The sequence below is a fragment of a genome, unplaced genomic scaffold (genome assembly GCF_019419815.1).
Source record: "Pyrus x bretschneideri cultivar Hongxiangsu unplaced genomic scaffold, Pyrus_bretschneideri_v1 Contig33, whole genome shotgun sequence".
NCBI classification, from domain to species: domain Eukaryota; kingdom Viridiplantae; phylum Streptophyta; class Magnoliopsida; order Rosales; family Rosaceae; genus Pyrus; species Pyrus x bretschneideri.
Window position 1 is genome coordinate 2,355,147 of NW_025999646.1, and position 19,299 is coordinate 2,374,445.

At 38.2% G+C, this 19,299-nt stretch overlaps 1 protein-coding gene and 2 long non-coding RNA genes across 14 annotated transcripts in view; 2 read left to right on the forward strand and 1 right to left on the reverse strand.

Annotated features, from left to right (window-relative positions):
- The window catches only part of LOC125480337 (polyphenol oxidase, chloroplastic-like), a 34,478-nt gene extending 25,737 nt beyond the window's left edge, over positions 1–8,741 (forward strand). The window contains exons 9-17 of the mRNA XM_048591029.1: positions 579–639; positions 761–873; positions 1,181–1,296; positions 1,424–1,522; positions 1,612–1,687; positions 1,859–1,947; positions 2,041–2,107; positions 2,181–2,244; positions 6,793–8,741. Of these exons, the coding sequence (XP_048446986.1) occupies positions 579–639; positions 761–873; positions 1,181–1,296; positions 1,424–1,522; positions 1,612–1,687; positions 1,859–1,947; positions 2,041–2,107; positions 2,181–2,244; positions 6,793–8,543 (2,436 nt within the window). The 3' untranslated portion in view covers positions 8,544–8,741. The remainder of the gene's footprint in view (positions 1–578; positions 640–760; positions 874–1,180; positions 1,297–1,423; positions 1,523–1,611; positions 1,688–1,858; positions 1,948–2,040; positions 2,108–2,180; positions 2,245–6,792) is intronic.
- On the reverse strand, positions 2,554–5,757 carry LOC125480339. The gene is made up of 2 exons (XR_007260725.1): positions 4,070–5,757; positions 2,554–2,793 (listed from the first exon to the last, which is right to left on the reverse strand). It is a non-coding gene; the product is annotated as an uncharacterized LOC125480339 (long non-coding RNA).
- A 964-nt stretch (positions 8,742–9,705) lies between the features above and the next one.
- On the forward strand, positions 9,706–13,833 carry LOC125480338. Of its 12 annotated transcripts, XR_007260721.1 has the most exons (7): positions 9,706–10,085; positions 10,165–10,269; positions 10,810–10,872; positions 11,705–11,791; positions 12,247–12,348; positions 12,491–12,591; positions 12,681–13,833. It is a non-coding gene; the product is annotated as an uncharacterized LOC125480338 (long non-coding RNA). The 12 variants fall into 12 exon arrangements; XR_007260715.1 differs by lacking the exon at positions 11,705–11,791 and having other exon boundaries at positions 9,707–10,085; XR_007260724.1 differs by lacking the exon at positions 11,705–11,791 and having other exon boundaries at positions 9,707–10,085; positions 12,531–12,591.
- Positions 13,834–19,299: the final 5,466 nt, after the last annotated feature.

The following is a 19,299-nucleotide window of genomic DNA, read 5'->3' on the forward strand; positions in this document are numbered from 1 at the left end:
AAGAAAATGCTTATGTTTTCATTATCTTTCTCTACAAGATTACAAGGATATGTATACATGATACAAATGTGTAGGTAGGACAAGGTAGGACGGCTAGTAGACAAGCTAGGACGGCTAGGAGACAAGCTAGGACGGCTAGTGACAAGCTAGGACGGCTAGTGACAAGCTAGAACGGCTAGTGACAAGCTAGGACGGCTAGTGACAAGCTATGACGGTTAGTGACAAGCTAGGACGGCTAGGAGACAAGCTAGGACGGCTTAACGGCTGTAGGACGGCTTATTCTTCCAATAATAATATTATATACAATTACACAAGGATTCCAACCATATTCCTTATTTGTCTAACAAATATAGGCTAAAGTTTGATGCCATTTGTGTCATCACTCTAGAATCTAGGGATTTACTTTGTATATAAGGAAGCTTATAAGGTAGCTTTCTGTAGTTTGTTACAGGGCCATCTGCAATGGGTTACAAATAAGCCAAAATTTTGATTAACCTGTTTTTCAATTTTTGAAATTCTTGTTTGCCTCTTTCTTGTATTCTTTAAAAGACTTTGATGGAATGTTATCTTTTTGTCAGACAATTGCCACATTCTTTAGCCAAGTCATGGCTGCCATTGGAAGAAATTCTGTTGGTTCAAGTATGTGTAATCATAGTCTCACTTTTAACTAGGTTCAACATGTGCCTTAATGTATTACATGATTCAGGATCTCATGGGTTTTATCTGAGAGCAATGTGTTTTCTAGTATCTGAACTTGCAGGTGATGCGGTTGTAAATGTCTATATTAATCATGAGAAGAAGTTTGCATTTGTGGAGATGAGAACAGTTGAAGAAGCAAGTAATGCAATGGCATTAGACGGGATTGTATTTGAGGCATGTCAATTAAAAGTTATCATTACAGTTTTGTTTTTTGTTTGATCTGTTTATAATCATCATAGGGGAAGGTGTCAATGGTAAAGTACCGTAAAAGAAGAATGTGAGGGCAAAATAAGAAGCATAACTAGTGTAGAACTGAAATGTTATCATGTCTATGGGATCAAAGCTTTTCTAATTTCAGTATTATCAAACTCATTAAGTTGGTTAACTCTCTTGGGTAAGGAACCCTATCAACCATTCTTCTGTGTGCTCTGTGGGTATGGAGGAAATATTTCTTTGTTGACATGCTCCTTTTGATTATCAGGGGGTTGCTGTGAGGGTAAGAAGGCCAACAGACTACAATCCTACTTTAGCTGCAACACTTGGTCCCAGCCAACCAAGTCCTCACCTTAACTTGGCTGCCGTTGGTTTCACACAAGGGTAGGTCAATTTCGGTTTTTCAATTTGAAGACTACTTTAGTTTCGTACTCTCTATAATTACTTTTGAAGTTTTTGGATTTGAGTTGTAAAAGTCTTCTGTTGTACTAATTTTGCACTTGTTTGGCAGTGCTTTTGGTGGAGCTGAGGGACCTGACCGTATCTTTGTGGGTGGGTTACCTTACTACTTCACTGAAGCTCAGATTAGAGAATTGCTTCAATCCTTTGGGCATGGGCTTAAATTTCCAGCTATCTTGACATTCCTCATTTGTGATAAAACCATAGTTGTATATTCTAACTTCGTATTGATCACTGCAGGCCTCTCCATGGTTTTGACCTCGTGAAGGATAAAGATACAGGAAACTCTAAAGGATATGGATTCTGTGTTTATCAGGTACATACTCAAAAGCCTGGCTTTGATTTTGATTGTTACTTTTTCAATTGTTTGTTTCTTCTCAGTGATTGATTTTAGGCCGTCTCCTTTCTCTTTTATACCTATATACTGTTTTATGATTCTTGGAGGTCACTCCTAAAAATCTGGTCGACTGATGTTCTAGAACTTGAGGATCCAACTGTGACAGACATTGCCTGCGGTGCTCTCAACGGCTTAAAAATGGGTGATAAAACTTTAACTGTCCGGCGTGCTACTGCCAGGTTGTTATTCTTTCAAACTGAAGGGCAAGCCTGATTTTTTTATTATTCAAGCCAAGTTAGATAATTTGGAACCATTTTGCAACGATTTTACAGCAACGGGCAGTCTAAAACAGAGCAAGAAAACATCTTGGTACAGGCACAACAGCATATAGCCATGCAGGTAAGGAATACACATCATTGGTTCGTTGTATATGTTTTTCGAATGCACTGTTGACTTATGTCTTTCGTTGTAGAAAATGGCCGTGCAGGTTGTTGACTTGAATCTTCTAGGAGCTGGAATGGCAACTATGGCGAGTGGTGAGACACCCACTAAAGTCCTATGCTTGACTGAGGTAGTTGACATTTATTCAATACTATGGTCAATCGTATTCAAGCTAAAAATTAACAAAACGAGGTTAAGAAGATTAACAACTTCAGGTCGTGAAGATCGAAAATCACACTCGGTTTTATCCTAATCTCACACAATTCACAAGCTTTGCTACACATAAAATAGCCGTACCTACAAGTGGATTGAAGACCAGCCCATATGAAAAATTTAGGATCCATCTTAGTATTATGGTCTAATGTTATTCTTCTTTACTTGTAAATGTGAGGTTATAAGTTCGATTCTAGCCAAAGACGAATTTAAACCATATTATTGTGAACTTATTGGGAGGCTAAAGTTACCCTCTCCACTTTAGTGGAGATGATATTGTTTTTTTTTTTTTTTTTTTTTTTTTTTTCAAGAAAAAGAAAAAAACAGACCCATCTGGGATTGGCTACCATAGCATCTCTGTAAAACTTGACTTATACATTTCTGTATTCTTGCATCTTTTGTCTTGAGCTGTCTGGGCTCACTCACTAGTCCTGAAAAAACAAAATCCAAATGCAAATGTGTTTTGTGTTTTGAATTCATAAAATTGAAAGGAAGAAGACGATAGAAATATGTAGGGTAAAGTACAAAAAACTACCTTAACTATTGGGGTCACGACTCATCTTTTAAAATTGACAATGTCATACCGTATCTTACGAATTTGTGACAATGTCATATCTTCGTCAAATTTTCTGTTAGTTTTTTTGTTAAGTGCTAACGTGACTTGATTCGGGATCTACTTTCTATTAAAAAATTATTAAAAACTAAAAAACAATTATTTAATTTTTTTTAAATATTAAAATAATAATAAAAAGCAAAAAAAAAAAACCCTCATTTCGTCCCTCCCCTCCTCCCTCCTCCCTCCTCTCTCCTCTCCCCATCTTCATCTTCTTCCCCCACCTGCAAATCCCAACAAAAAAAAAAAAAAAAAAAATCCAATTTGTCTTCCCCCTACACCCACACTCAATTTCCCCACACTCACACTCTTCTCCCTCCTGCAACCCAGAAAAAAAAAAAAAAAAAAAATCCAGATCCCGTCGGTGGGAAGATGGGTGAGCAGGGAAGGTGGAGGATGGGTGCGGAAGAGGATGTGAAGAATGGATGAAAGTGGTGGATTTGAGATTTGATGGGTTTTCAAAATATTTTTATTTTTTCTTCTTCCTTCTTTTTTTCCTCTTCTTCCTTCTCCTCCTTCTTCTTCTTCTGCAGGGGAGTTGATGGTTAAAAAAAATTTTCCTTCCTCCTTTTTTTCCTCTTCTTCTTCTTCTTCCTCCTTCTCCTTCTCCTTCTCCTTCTTCTTCCTCCTTTTCCTTCTCCCTTCTTCTTCTTCTTCTGCGCTGACAGGGGGGGGGAATTTTTTTTTTTTTTCCTTCCTCCTTTTTTTCCTCTTCTTCTTCTTCCTCCTCCTCCTCCTCCTTCTCCTTCTTGTTCTTCCTCTAATCCGAAGCATTCAAAACACAATGAACGGTTAAGATCAATTCGAAAAAAAAAAATTTGTTGTCATAGTGTATTTAAAGCTTAGAATTAGAACATTTCGAGGATCCCAGTCCATCAAACTATACAAAAACAAATAGACGAATTTGATAAATACATTATAAATCGTCTATCTATTATTACAATTGATTGATTTAACGACTTTTGTTTTAATTAAATTTTTATAAAAATAATTTTTACATATTAATTTATAATATAAACAGTTCTGATTATAAACCGGAAAACCAGCTGCAGCGTGAAGTACCTAATTATAACCAAAAAAGTAAATGCACCGACCTAAATCTGCAGTCACGGCATTGAATCCATTGGAGAGGCTGTAGCCTGTATGGACCATGGTGGAAAATGGATTTGGATTTTGCTCACGGGATGGAACAACTCGGAATTAACTGGTACCAAATTTGTTCACGCATTTGGGTGGGTCATTAATTTAGCCTTTTATAGCTCACTGTTGCAGCAGCGTACAGGCCCTGACCACCTTTCCTCTTCGGCTTCCATTTGCATACGATTCCCCTCTCACCCAGAGCTTGTTTCGATTCAGCAATTTTTCCAAAGTTCTAACTAAATTTCCTCTGCTGGACAATCAATCCCACCAAACAGGCAACCACCCTCTCTCTCTCTCTCTCTCTCTCTCTCTCTCTCTGTGATGTTGTCCTTGCTGGTCATTTTCCATAGGAGGCAGCTCAAACAAGGGTCACTTTTCACTCAGTTGGCAATGGACCCCAGTGAGGTCCAATCCTTACCTGTCTTATTTATGGAAGATGAGCTTACTTGCACATGGGATTGTCACTCTTATTTTAAACGTGTTTATCTAATCAAGTATTGTTTCGATATTTTAAGTTAATCACGCACTATCATGCATAACTAAATCCCGCACTGTACCAACATTCAAGCTAATCACGCATTGTCATTACGTTTGTTATGCGCTGTACTTTACAATGCATAAATACCGCTCCTGTGACGTTCCAAGTGCAGAGTGAAGTTCTCTCAATAGGGTTCTTCTAAGGGGGTAAAAACCTCTGTATAAAGCTCACAACAACATTAAAACCTGGAACAGGTATAATTGCAGAATATTGTCTTAGCAATTCCCGTTTCATATAGATCACCTGACTGATTTCACACGAAGAATCACAATCACTAAACAGTGTTTACATCACTTTCACCGAGGAAGGAGGGCAAGTTACTGCGTAAGCTTACTTTTACAGTACGGAATAATTTAACCCCCTCGTAACTTTTACTCTTCTCTAATATACTTCCTCTTCAACTTCTTCCCCTCCCCTGATCTCTGGGACCAAAACCCTAGAGGAGGGTGAGATATTTGGGAAGTTGGATTTTAGAAAGCTTCAAAAACTGGAAATATAAAGCTTACATAAAAAACTTCCCCCACACTCGTTTTGTTTGCAAGAAAACTATACGAACTTCATACGTCTCAAGCTACGCTTCCATGATCCGAGGCATCTTCGTAATAATAGGGTGACAATTTCCCCTCCTTTTTAGCAGTCTGGGGATGTTTCTCTGTGCCAACTTCTTGCAACAATTTCACTACTCGTCTCATAGATGGACGATTAATCGGGAGAGGGCTGGTGCAGAGGAGGCCAATGTTGAGGGCCTTGCCCACTTCTTCCTTGTAACAAGATTCAAGTTTTGGGTCAACTACACTGTCTACTCCTTTCTGGTCCAATGTGGTGCAGACCCATTTCACAAGTCCTTTTCTCCGAACTCTGGGTCGACTGGGAGTCTCCCGGTCACCAGCTCTAGAATAACCACGCCGAAACTGTATATATCGCTCTTCTCATTCACTCTGAGAGTGTATGCATATTCTGCAACAAGATTACATTTACATTATTAGAATGGCGGGGTAAAAATTTAACTAGGGTAAAGTACAAAAAACTACCTCAATTATTGGTGTCACGACACTTTCGTACCTTATTTTTTAAAATTGACAATGCCATACCTCATCTTTAGAAATTGTGTCAATGTTATACATTCCGTTAATTTGGCCATTTATTTTTTAGTTAAATGCTGACGTGGCTTGATCCGGAACCCATTTTTTATTAAAAAACTAATAAAATATTATTAAAAACAAAAAAATCATTTAATATTATTTAAATATTAAAATAATAAAAAAATACATAAAAAAATAAAAAATGAACCTCTTCTTTTCGTCCCTCCCTCCTCTCTCTCTCTCTTCACCATCTTCCTGCAATCCAGGAAGAAGAGGAGGAAGAAGGAAAAAAAAAAAAAAAAAAACCAACCCCAACCCAACCCGAAGGAGGAAGAAGAAGAAGAAGAAGAAAGAAGAAGGAGAGAGAGAAGGGGGGAAGGGCACGACTGATGTTGTGATGTTTGTTTTTTTTTATTTTTTTAAATAATTTTTTTTATTATTTTAATATGTAAGTGTTACGAAGTTCAAATTTTAAACATGAAAATTAAAATTTCACAATATTTGAGAGTAATATAGTAAAAATTATATGGTATTATTATTAAGAATACATTCGTTGTCAAACATGACGTGGAAATTACCATTTCATACCTTTTTCTGTCGCAAACTTCCATCTCTTGGAACAGATGTTTTTTAATTTCTTTTATTTTTCAATTTAAATGTATGATATTTCTTTTCTTTCTTATTTCAAGTGACTACAATTAAATAAAACAGAAGCCTGTGGTCCTTTTGCCAGAAAATATTGTTGTTTGTTTGAGGCTTGTCGGTACTAAATGATAAATTTTAGTTGTGACGGAAGCACGGGTGTTACACTACGTGTTTTTATGCAAGTGGTGAAAAATTTTATTTTTTAAGTTATTAACTTTTTAACGCACATATCTCACCATTTATATGGAAACACGTGATGTACCGCATCATGTGACGGTCACACTGAAAAATCTCTCGTGCTAATTGGTACCTCTATATAAAGAGGGCATGCATGTTCATTGTTGCAAGCAACCTACCATACCATTTATGCAAGCCATGAACACTCATCTGCTTCTTTCACCCACTACCACAGTTATTGACCGTCGACCTAATAATTTGTTCCCAAAGAAGCTGTCCTTCCAAAGTAGCTGTGTAAATCGGAAGGGAAGGCGGAGCTGCTCTGTAGGCCACAAAGGAGCAAATGGTGCTTACAATATTAACCCTAGCTGCAGTATCAAGCCGGAGGCCGACGAGGACAGGAGAAATAAAATGGACAGGAGAAATGTGTTAATTGGTCTTGGAGGAGCAGGTCTTGGTCTTGGTCTTGACACCAATCTATTGGCCTCTGGTGCACCAATTCCCCCTCCGGACTTTAGCACGTGCGGCAAGACTACGGACGAAGTAACAGGACTTGATTGTTGTCCGCCAACAAGTGAAGTCAAAACTCCCACTCGCTTCAAGCCAGTAGCGCCCCCAAAAAGCTCAGTCCGCACTCGGCTAGCAGCTCAGAATGCTGTCAAGGATCCTGACTACATAAAGAAGTACAGAAGAGCCACTGAGCTCATGAAGGGCCTTGACGTTGACGACCCGCGTAATTTCTGGAACCAAGCTAATGTTCATTGCAGCTATTGCGATGGTGCGTTTAATCAAAACTTAGCTGGGTACAAATGTCTGGAGATACAAGTTCATAATTCGTGGCTCTTCTTTCCCTTCCACCGCTGGTTCCTCTTCTTCTACGAGAGAATCCTCGGTAGCCTTATTGACGACCCGACTTTCGCTCTGCCATTTTGGAATTGGGACAGTCCTGATGGCATGTACTTGCCTGAATTGTTTGAGCTCGACAACGGCGCCTCCCCTCTGTACGACCATTACCGCAACACCAAGCACCGGCAGAAGGATTTCTTGCTGGACCTCAACTACAGTGGTACAGACGTCTCCCAAGACCCACAAACGCTAATAGATAATAACCTCAAAACCATGAACCGGCAGATGAATACCAAGGACCGGTGCCTATTCTTTGGGCAACCTTATAGGGCTGGCGACTGTCCAAACCCCGGTGGAGGAAACATTGAGCTTATACCCCACAATACGGTCCACAACTGGACCGGTGATCCCAAGTGGCGTGCGGAGGACATGGGAAAGTTCTACTCTTCCGCTCGAGATCCAATCTTTTTTGCACACCACTCCAACGTGGACCGCATGTGGCACCTGTGGCTCGAGAAAATAGGAGGCAAGAATTTGGAACAAGATGACTGGCTTAACGCCGAGTTTTATTTCTATAACGAGAAGAAGGAACTGGTGAGTGTTAACGTCCAGGACTCGATCGACATTGGAATACTCGGCTATGCTTACGAAGATGTTGACATTCCGTGGCTCCAGACCAAGCCAACTGCACGTAAACCAGCGAATAAGGCGAAACCTGATGGTTTAGGACTCCAAGATCAGTCCTCTGCAGCTAAAGGTGGATTCTCTTTGGACTCCAAGATCAGCATTGCGGTGCCGAGACCAAAGCAGGGCGTGGAGAAGGCGGAACGAGAGGAGATATTGATCTTGCGAGACATTAAATTTCCGAGCGACCAGGGTTTGAAGTTCGATGTATACGTGAACGATGATGCCGACACGCCAAGTCAGCCCAGCCAGAGTGAGTTTGCGGGGAGCTTTGTGCATGTCCCGCACAAGCACGGCATGACTTTTAAGACCAACCTGTATTTGGGAATCACGAGGTTGTTGAAGGACGTGGGAGCCGATAAGGCCGCTAGTGTGGTGGTCACTTTGGTGCCAAGGTACCGGAATGGGCCGGTCACCATTGGGGCCATCAGCATTGAGCAATCTTCTTGTGACTGATTTCCGTAATGATTCTTAACGACAGAATCCTGGGAGTTAACTATTAAAACCCACGCTATAGTATATATGCATGAATAAACCATGATCTGTCGTCTCGGTCAATGCATGCATGCATGCATCCCTGTTTACCTATGTATCCTGCTGCTATTCCATCTCCCATCTCTGCTGGCTTTAATAAATTATCTGAACTTTTTATTACTCTGCTTTTATATCTTGGTTAGTGATTTTTTCGAGTTTCTTCTCCGTCAATTTCAAATCCCGAGTCTCTACATGTACCATCTCTTCGCCCTACCAGATACCTTTATAATTCCTCTTCTTTCGAGACTTTGTTTGATATCAAACATATCAAACCCACGATCAGATTGCAGAAAGCAAAGTAAAAATTAACCCAAACCCACAATTAAAACATTATAAAATCGAGAACAAGAAAATTGATTATGCAAATGGCTCCAGAGGAAAATAATTGTAAGTTTGATTGATGGGAAATTTGGATTAGAGGGTATGAATCGTATGGCTAAGAAAGTTAATAATTTTGTTTTCTCATTGTATTTGGTTTAGAAAACAACAGGTAGGTGGCTAGGAAGGGGAGCCTGCCATGGAAGACAGAGTTGCAACGATAAGATGCAAAGTAGTCTAATACAATATTCTCGCGTGGCCTTATTAAATTTGTCAGATTAGTCTAGCGGTCCAGATTGTTTTAAATGCGTGTAATATATCGCATCCAAATGAGAGGTTTTTTTGTGCATAATTTGTCACCTGATGTTATTATTCAATATATTAATTGTGTATGTTATAGACTTAGGGTAGATAATAAATAATAAATACAATGTTTTTTTTTTTAACAAACAGTATTATCTACAGGAGAGGGTGGGCTTAGCCTCACAATGGACCAGCAATAATGTAGTTCAAATTCGTCTTTAACGAGAATTGAACCTGTAACGACCCGTCCCCAAATTTAACGGGTTTACGAATCCAAAAGATGTTTTTTTTTTAAATTACTATTTTAAATTATTTTTATTATTTATTATTTTAAATATTTAATTAGATATTTTAAATATAATATTAATATTTATGGTCCGTTGGGCCCACACCTCATCCAAAGTCTCCACGCTCACTGCTCCACGTGTCCCCTTCCTAAGCTCTATGGAATCTCTCCCGAGCTCTCTCTGGAGCTCATCTCTCTCGGCTCACTCCCTCCCTCTCGAAGACTCTCGAACTCTCTCTTCGTGCCTCCCTCAATTATCTCAGGTATCTCTTCACACTGTCTCTCCCGCATCTTCCCCTCACACTTTTTTTTTTCTCTCAGTCTTTTCCCGCGTCTCTCTCTCTAACTCTCTCCTCCTCATACAACATCGACGTCGAGGACCACCACGACTCATCGTCTACTTCGACGAGCACTGCCCCCACAACCCAACCTTCCACCTTGTCCTATCTCTATCCCTGGACCCATAACTAAGGACAAAACTGTGGAAAATCCTCGTATTGAATAGCTCCAGCATCGAACGGGATGTTTGACGAATTCACAATGTTACTCCAACTTGGGTAAGGATTGAGAATGCTCAAAACCCCTCTTTTAATGACTTTTTGGTGCGAGTTATAAGTTCCCTGTGTGTTTTGACAGTGAAATGGTACAGAGATAACTTGGGGAAGTTATTAATTCCGGCGAAGCCCGAGATGTTTGGAAGCTATTTTCGACCAACTCCGGCCACATCGGGGGACCATAATGGTATATTCTTGTTCCTGGCATTCTTAATATCATTTTTTCCTTTTTGACTCATAGAAAATGGTTAGGTTTTGAAGCTAATCGAAGCTCGGGAAATTTCGACCACAATCCGGCCTTCTCATTCGTTGGGTCCGGCGACCTGCGAGCCCAATTGGGTTAACTCGACCCACAACCCAAAACAGAACCGAACCCAACATTTGGTCTAACCCGGCCCAACCCAGCACCCAGTCCAACACAGCAAACTCGGCCCAAACCAGATGCAATCCAACCTGGCCTAACCCAGATGCAATCTGACCAGAAACCTAGTGACCCGACTCGATCCAGACCCGATGGAATATTCTTCGAAATATTCTCTGGAGTATTTTGAGTTGATTGGCTCGGCGTCTCGGTTGACTTTTTAGGGTCAATTGTTGACTTTTTATGAAATTTACCTAGACCCCTCTTAGGGTAATTCGACTGCCATGATTCTAAATTCGTGCTCTATTATCGCAAAATCGATCGTTATAGAAGGGTTTCACTAATTGGTCCCTCACTTATGCTTAGGTACGATTACTATCAGAGACTCCAGTTTTCCTAACTTGGACGGTTGCGACCTTGCAAGTATCTGTGAGCAGACCCATTCTTAAATTGCATGACTTTTATTAAATGCTAGGCTTGCATTCACAAAAAGCATGATTTCATGTTTTATGCATTATTTATGATTTATCGAATTTACGTTTTACGAAACGTCTAGAGTTATTGGATTTTCGTTTATGAAATACTACGAATTTGTGAATATGATTTATTATGGATTTATGGGATGAGGCTTTGAGCTTTTGAGCTCCAGTGATTTGATATGAGTTTTTGAGATACGTTCTCTATGCTTATCTAGTGGGTAATCATACATCACATACACACAACCTGAGTATGTATACGTCTATGGCCATATGACACAGCTGAGGATATTTATGACATACTCCCAGCTTCACTGGCGAAACCAGTGTCGAACAGCTTCATTAGCCATAGCTAGTACGATGTGTTATGTAGATATATTTCTTCTTTAGCATAACCCAGAGTCGGACAGCTTCACCTTTGAGTGATGGGACCTACGATATTTCTTCACTGGCGTAACCCAGTGTCGTACAGCTTCACCTTCAGGTGATGGATATGTTTTTGGGCGATTATGATATCCCTAGTTGAGTATATCGCTGAGTTGTTTTATGAGATTCTTTATAGTTGCCTTTGGGCGTTTCGATAAGACTTTGAAGAGATGGTTTTATTGCTACGAAGAATTCTTTTTGGCATGTTAGAGTTTTCAGAAAAACCTACTATGTGGTATTATATGAGTTTTCAAAACAGGAGGTTAGTATGTTAAGAAAGAAAATGGTTTTCTTATTATTATTATTATTATTATTATAAACTATGGTCCACTCACCTTTCGTTTTTGCGCCTCCTTTAGGATTTAGAATCGAGGTGTACGATCCCAGCGTCAGGGTACTTCCACATAGTTATCTTCGAGTCTTCTCAGTGTAGTACCTATTCCTTGGTTCGTACCTTCTTATAATAATTCTTCCACATTATTCTTGATTAGTTGTATACTCTGAACATGTTTCCACATTTGTGTATTTCTTTTTATTTACATATTTTATTTACTTTTGTTTACTGATACCACTTGCATGCATGTTAAAATGGCTTCGTCACCCTCAGATGTCAGCCAATACGTGCCTATCCTGGTATCTAAGGATATCGAGGTCGGGACGTGTCAGAACCTATATAATAAATACAATGTTATAAGTGTATTTCAATTGCAGTGTATTGCTAACATGACGTTATAGTGGTCACAAAAAATTATTCCCATCCCTGCGTGTGAATTATGTTTGGTGGCTGTAATAATATGCTTTTGGACTGCTATTTCACATGACAATTGCACTTTATGTGCTTATTTTTGGGATTTAGCTTGCTCCTTCTATTGATATGGTTGTTGACGTTCAAAATTGGAAGGTTAATTCTTCATGGGTGTGGATGCTCATCAATACTATATTGGGAGATCAATTTTTTGAAGCTTCTGCCTGTCCATGGCCTTGCGGGTAACAGGGAGTGGAGGTAAGTTACCAGTCTGCAACTTCGGAACTAGTGAATTGTAGCCTGTTATCTGTAAGTATGGCATGGAGAATACCAAAACGGCATATAATGTTTTGGCAGCTTTCTTTAAAAAAAAAAAAATTAAAAACTGATGGTTTATTAGGTTTGAAAGTCTGTTGAGAAGGAGAAGTAATTATTGGCAGAATCCTTTTTGGCGACATCTGCGTTCGAGGGTTTGGAATTGTTAATGCAACTCTGAATAAAGTTAACAGACTCAACTTTCTCTTTTTCATCCCCACTTCCTCACTCACACAGGTAGCAATCAATTCATTGACATCTCATTTTTCACGCAGTGCATTATAAGAAAATAACTTCGAGTTGAGTGTAGCTATCGGACAAGAGGGCACCTCTAATGCTTTAAGCTTTCCAGTAATATCAATCATTTTGAGAGCATATCCACGGACACGGACACTCTGAACACCATCATATCTCATGGTTGTCAAGGAGTTCATCAAGGTACTAGTTTCAGTCTTCTCCGACTCCTTGTAATCTTCCTTGATTGACTTCATTGCATCAGGAAAACCTCGACGCACAACATCAGTCATGGTCCTCTTGATGGTCATCAGAGAGATCCTTTTTAACTTTTGCCATTTCTCATACTTCGATCTCTGACTTGTACGTGGTACTTCCGTCAGCAGGCAGGCACTGGTGGTTCATCAACTCTCTGCGCCAAGTCTATATCCATGACGCACAACACTATTTTCAGATCCTGCTTCATTTCTTGTAGTTGATCCAGTGAGAGGTTGGCCGTGTTGAGATTCATGGAGCTAGGGTTCACAACTGAACACATAATATGTAAAGAATTAATCTTTAGTCCCCAAAACCATATGTTATAGATTCACCATCTTTAGGTCGAAGAAGAGTGAATAATTTCTCTTGATTTTAATACCGTCATAACCATGTTTGAATTTTCTATAACCATGTAGCACACCTTTGTGGTTAGAAAACATGGTTGAGTTATTATGCCACTTAAAATTCGAAACATGAATAACAAACCTTCTTCAGATGATTAGTATTCATGTTTTAAATTTTAGTGCAAGTACTGATGTTCAGATCGTTGTAAAAAAATACATGCATGAACAAGAAAAGTTAATACATGTCCATACATGATTTCCCTGATGATCTGAAGTCAGTCCGTAATCTGCATACAAAGGAAATTGTTCTTGATGCTTTCGACATTAGGTTAAAAGTTATGTGAAAGCTCTAATACCAAATGTTAGAGTTTGTGATGCTGAAACCAAATCACGATACAACGCTCACTGTATGCACTACTCAATCGATAGGGCTTGAGACTTCCTGTACTGCGCAAAGAATATGAGAGCAGGGACCCTGCTTTATACTGGAGATGGTGGTGTTCAGCAGGATACTTCCCATTATGTAATCCTTATCAAACTGATCCTTACTACTGTAAAACTACAGTATCCATATCACAGTAGACAAACTATTCACATTAGGACTCCTCTAGCTACATTATATGCCTACGTACATTCCTTAATAGCTTACAAGTATAGCTAACCCTAACTCTCTTATCCCAAGACTTTAAGCACATGCAAAACAAGTGTGCAGCTCTAATAAGACTTACATACTCAAGCATGCCATTTAAAATAGAGTAATGCTAAGTTTCCAAAAAAAAAAAAAAAAAAATAGAGTAATGCTAGAGAGTAGTGAGACCACAATTTTGTACCGTATAAATAAAATGAAAAATATTAGGGAGGCTACTTTTTTTGAACCACATTGCTCTACCATTTGAAGTGGCACCCTTAGCATTCCTCTAATAAACCATTTGATGTGGCAACCCACTAGATGTATGAATTGCCTTGACAATGACCCATGTAATTTCTGGAGCCAAGCTAATGTTCACTGTGCCTATTGCTACGCCTCATATCATCGTTTAGAATTATAGATCCGCGGGCCGATTGATTTAACATATAGATACGAACCGCTATCTAAGAGAAGATAAATAGTTCCTCTATCAAAAAGAGGTAAGGGAAGAGTTGAATATCAGAGTGCGAGACAATTAAGATTACAAAATAATAAGAATATTATTCAATAAACAAGAATGTCAAAATGACTACAAAATTTCGAGAGACTATATCGTGACTAACTTACTCTCAATTGAATAGCAAACATGCTATTTATAATAAACACCTAACCCTAATAGGTAAGAAACCAAAATCCTAATATTAACGGGCTAAGCCCAAAAATCGAACATTAAAGTAAATACTAATATTTTCCAACATCCCCTGTCAAACTCATAGCAATATACAACATGGGTTTGCAAACAAGTAGATGCGGACTGGCTTCGATAGGTAGACAGGCAGGCAGGCGAACTTGACTTGACTGACGAACTAGCAAACTTAACTTGACTTGATTGGCAAACTAATTCTTGCTGGCAGGCTGATTCTGGCTAGCAAACTGATTCTGATTCTGATTGGCTAGTATTGAGAGTATGGAAGAATTTGTGACTCGTCACTGAACAGATAAGATTTCCATATCTCAATTGTAGCAATGAATGAACAAAAACAAAGTACTATCACTCGAGTGGTCACATATTTAAGCACTTGAGTGGTTACAGAACAATCCTAAACAGGCCGACAACTAGTGGGCCTCCTACTTTAAAGCAAAAATGGCCAAACATCCCATTCCCATGTGGGCCTCAAAACCACCAACTTTTTCTCTTCCTTTATCAAGTTACCCCATCCGCTAGCACCATTTACATTAACAAATTTCATCTTTGTAGATTCATTATTGACTTGACTGGCGAACTAGCAAACTTAACTTGACTTGATTGGCAAACTAATTCTTGCTGGCAGGCTGATTCTGGCTAGCAAACTGATTTTGATTCTGATTGGCTAGTATTGAAAGTATGGAAGAACCCGTGACTCGTCACTGAACAGATAAGATTTCCACATCTCAATTATAGCAATGAATGAACAAAAACAAAGTACTATCACTCGAGTGGTCACATATTTAAGCACTTGAGTGGTTACAGAACAATCCTAAACAGGCTAACAACTAGTGGGCCTCCTACTTTAAAGCAAAAATGGCCAAACATCCCATTCCCATGTGGGCCTCAAAACAACCAACTTTTTCTCTTCCTTTATCAAGTTACCCCATCCGCTAGCACCATTTACATTAACAAATTTCATCTTTGTAGATTCATTATTTTTTTTTAAAAGCGGGACAACTAGTGACAAGCCACAGTTATCCACCCCTTCTAGGGGCCTGGAAGACTCACAAAGACATTTCAGCTTTCTCCTGGCCATAGTTAAGCAGACTCACCAGCTGGGAGCCTCGAACTTGAGACCTCCCTGTTTTTTGTATTTTGAGAGCCAAAATCCGCATCCTTACCACTGGGCCACTTGATGTGGTTGATTAATTTTGATTATTCAATGAACCAAATTCAATAAAAAATAGTGATATGGAACCAAACTAGTCTAATTTTAAAAATAAAAAATAAAAATAAAAAAAAAACTTTTATCTTCGAATCCCCCAATCTTGAAATCCTGGATTCGTCACTAGGTGCAACAATCCTCAAGACTGCATTGGAACTCTATTACAATCGTCAGATCAATGACAAAAACAGCAAGGACAAGAATTACCAACAGCAGTTGCAAACAGTTCGATTGGCGTGACTTTTGGTTGCAGGCAGCAAGATGACAACATCGTGCGATGGCGATGAGATTCTTGTGTAGCGGTGGTTCAAACTGAAGCGGATGCAGCAAGTGCAAGTTGAGGGGTTTTTGGGTAGGATCTCGTGTGTGCGGCGGCTTCGATTACAGGCTTTAGGTTCCGGCTTGGCTCCAATGCGGCGCGGCTCTGGTGGCTTAGCGCGATGACATATTTTTTCTTTTTCAAATTAAACTGACGACAATTTAAACAACGAACAAGGCAGAGAAACAAACTGATATGAAATAAGGGCAGATTAAATTTCAAATGATCAAACCTGTTCTAATACCAAGTTGAATATCAAATATGCGACAATCAAGAATACAAAAATAATAAGAATATTATTAAGTAAACGTGTGAAAACTATTTGACAAATGTAATATTATAAATAATTAAATATCGTTTATTAATATTTTATCACATTTTTAGATTTTATCGTCACGCTAGAGTGTAGTATTGTTGATCAGTGTGATACAATATCAGAGAATCGTAACATTAATAATGTCACTGAAGAACTAAACAAGCAAACCATCACGAGGCGATTCAATGGTTGAAGATGAATTCAAGACTTGTATTCCACATATCATGTTCGAGGTTCGATTCCTCGCACCGTTGAATGGTTAAGAAGAAGTTAAAATACCTATGTGAATCTTTTTAATCCCTAAAAATATGGACTAACGTGATAAAATCACCTCTTTTAAAGAAAAAAAATATATATAAACAAGCATGTGCTCTATTGATGTGGCAAGCCAATCCAAAGTTTATGGCTACAAATTCTACATACCTTAACCACATGTATACTCTTTGCATGGTCCACGTTCTAAATATTTTTCAGCCGATCTTCGTGTAGGTGCAATTAATATGAAATATGATGTGACGAGAGAGACAGCAATAAGAAAGGGCCGTTTTACTAACCCTTTACATTTTATTGACTACGCCCTACAGACTTAATATATCTTATATTTATTTTTTAGATTAAAATTTATCTTAACACACCCCACTTATTTTCCAATACTACCTTCACACCTCACATCTCATACACCCCACAATCATCAACTAACCACACATCAAACTCTTCATCTTTTTCAAACAAAAGAATAATCCACATTTTAAAGATATCCAAGTACTCTTTCAAATTTTCTTAAACAATCATGTTAGATTCTAAAAAACCTGATGGACAAATAGTAGGAACTGTTCTTATAAGGTCATGTGTATTTGTGTAAATGGATTTTCTCGTTTGTGTTATCAGATTTAAAAAAGGAACACATTTGTTTGTTTAAAAACTGCCAACCGCCATACATTATTTTATGATAGATTATAACCCAATTCCAAATTCCTTTGAAAGGTTATATGTCTAATGGCACTGCTCCAGTTCCTACCAGCCAAGAAACATTAAATTTCCTCATCATCAAACAACGACAAGAATATTACATTTAATTACATCCTAAAATTTTACAACATTCTCCACTAAAATTTACACATTCACATTCTTAATCTAATAGGACTGCAACAATAAGAATATTATTAAGTAAACGTGTGAAAAATATTTGACAAATGTAATATTATAAATAATTAAATATTGTTTATTAATATTTTGGGTTAATCTCTATTTACTATCCTTAAGTTTCGTGGTTTTCAACATTTAGTACATAAAGTTTTTTTCGTCTCAGAGTCATACCTAAAGTGTTAATTTTGAGACATTCTCATACATCTGTTAAGTTTTATGTTAGAACTTTTGTTAATTGATAACGTGGCGCCCACTTGGACAATTATTGGGCGTCAGGTGTCAATATGGACCCACTTCAATATTAAAAAATTATAAAAAAAATTAAAAAAATACAAAAATAAAAATAAATAAAATAAAAAAATAAAAAATAAAACGTCCGTACCCATCTTCTTCCATGCACCCTCTCGCTCCCTTCCCTCTTATGCAACCCCAATCCTTCCCTCCCTTCTCTCTTCTGCACCTGCACCACCACCCTCCATTCTCTCCTCTGCAACCCGTACTCACCCTTCCTGCACACCCAACCTAACAAAACCCAGTTGACCCAAATCCCTAATTTGGATAAATTCCCAAATCCCTAATGAGGACCTCCACCATCTCACTCCTGGCGAAGCAGTTCTTAACGATTTTCATCTTCATTAGACGGTCCTGAATCGACAACTTCAGCCGCAACACCCTAACTATACCCTTCATCTTCATTTTTAGATTTTATCGCACGCTGGAGTGTAGTATTGTTGATCAGTGTGATACAATATCAGAGAATCCTAACATTGATAATGTCACTGAAGAACTAAGCAAACAAACCATCACGAGGCGATTCAGTTGTTGAAGATGAATTTAAGGCTTGTATTCCATACATCATGTTCGAGGTTCAATTCCTTGCACTGTTGAATGGTTAGGGAGATATTAAAATACTTATGTGAGCCTTTTTAATCCCTGAAAATATGGACTAACGTGATAAAATTACCACTTTTAAAGAAAAAAAAAATATCTAAGCAATCATATGCTCTATTGATGTGGCAGGCCAATCCAAAGTTTAGGGCTACAAATTCTACATGCCTTAACCACATATATAGAATCTTTGCATGATCCACGTTCTAAATATTTTTCAGCCGAATATCTTGGTGTAGGTGCAATTAATATGAAATATGACGTGATGAGAGAGACATCAATAAGAAAGGGTTGTTTTACTAACATTCCACATTTTATTGACTACATCCTACATATTTAATACATCTCATGTTTACTTTTTAGATTAAAATTTATCTTAATACACTCCACTTATTTTCCGATGCTCTTCACACCTCACATCTTATACACCCCACAATCATCAACTAACCACACATCAAACTCTTCATGTTTTTCAAACATAAGAATAATCCACATTTTAAAGATATCCAAGTACTCTTTCAAATTTTCTTAAACAATCATGTTAGATTCTAAAAACCCTGATGGACAAATGATAGGAACTGTTCTTATAAGGTCATATCTATTTGTGTAAATGGCTTTTCCCGTTTGTGTTTTCAGATTCTAAAAAGGAACACATTTGTTTGTTTAAAAACTGCCAACCGCCATACATTATTTTATGAAAGATTATAACCCAATTCCAAATTCCTTTGAAAGGTTATATGTCTAATGGCACTGCTCCAATTCCCACCAGCCAAGAAATATTGAATTTCCTCATCATCAAACAACGACAAGAATATTACATTTAGTTACATCCTAAAATTTTACAACAT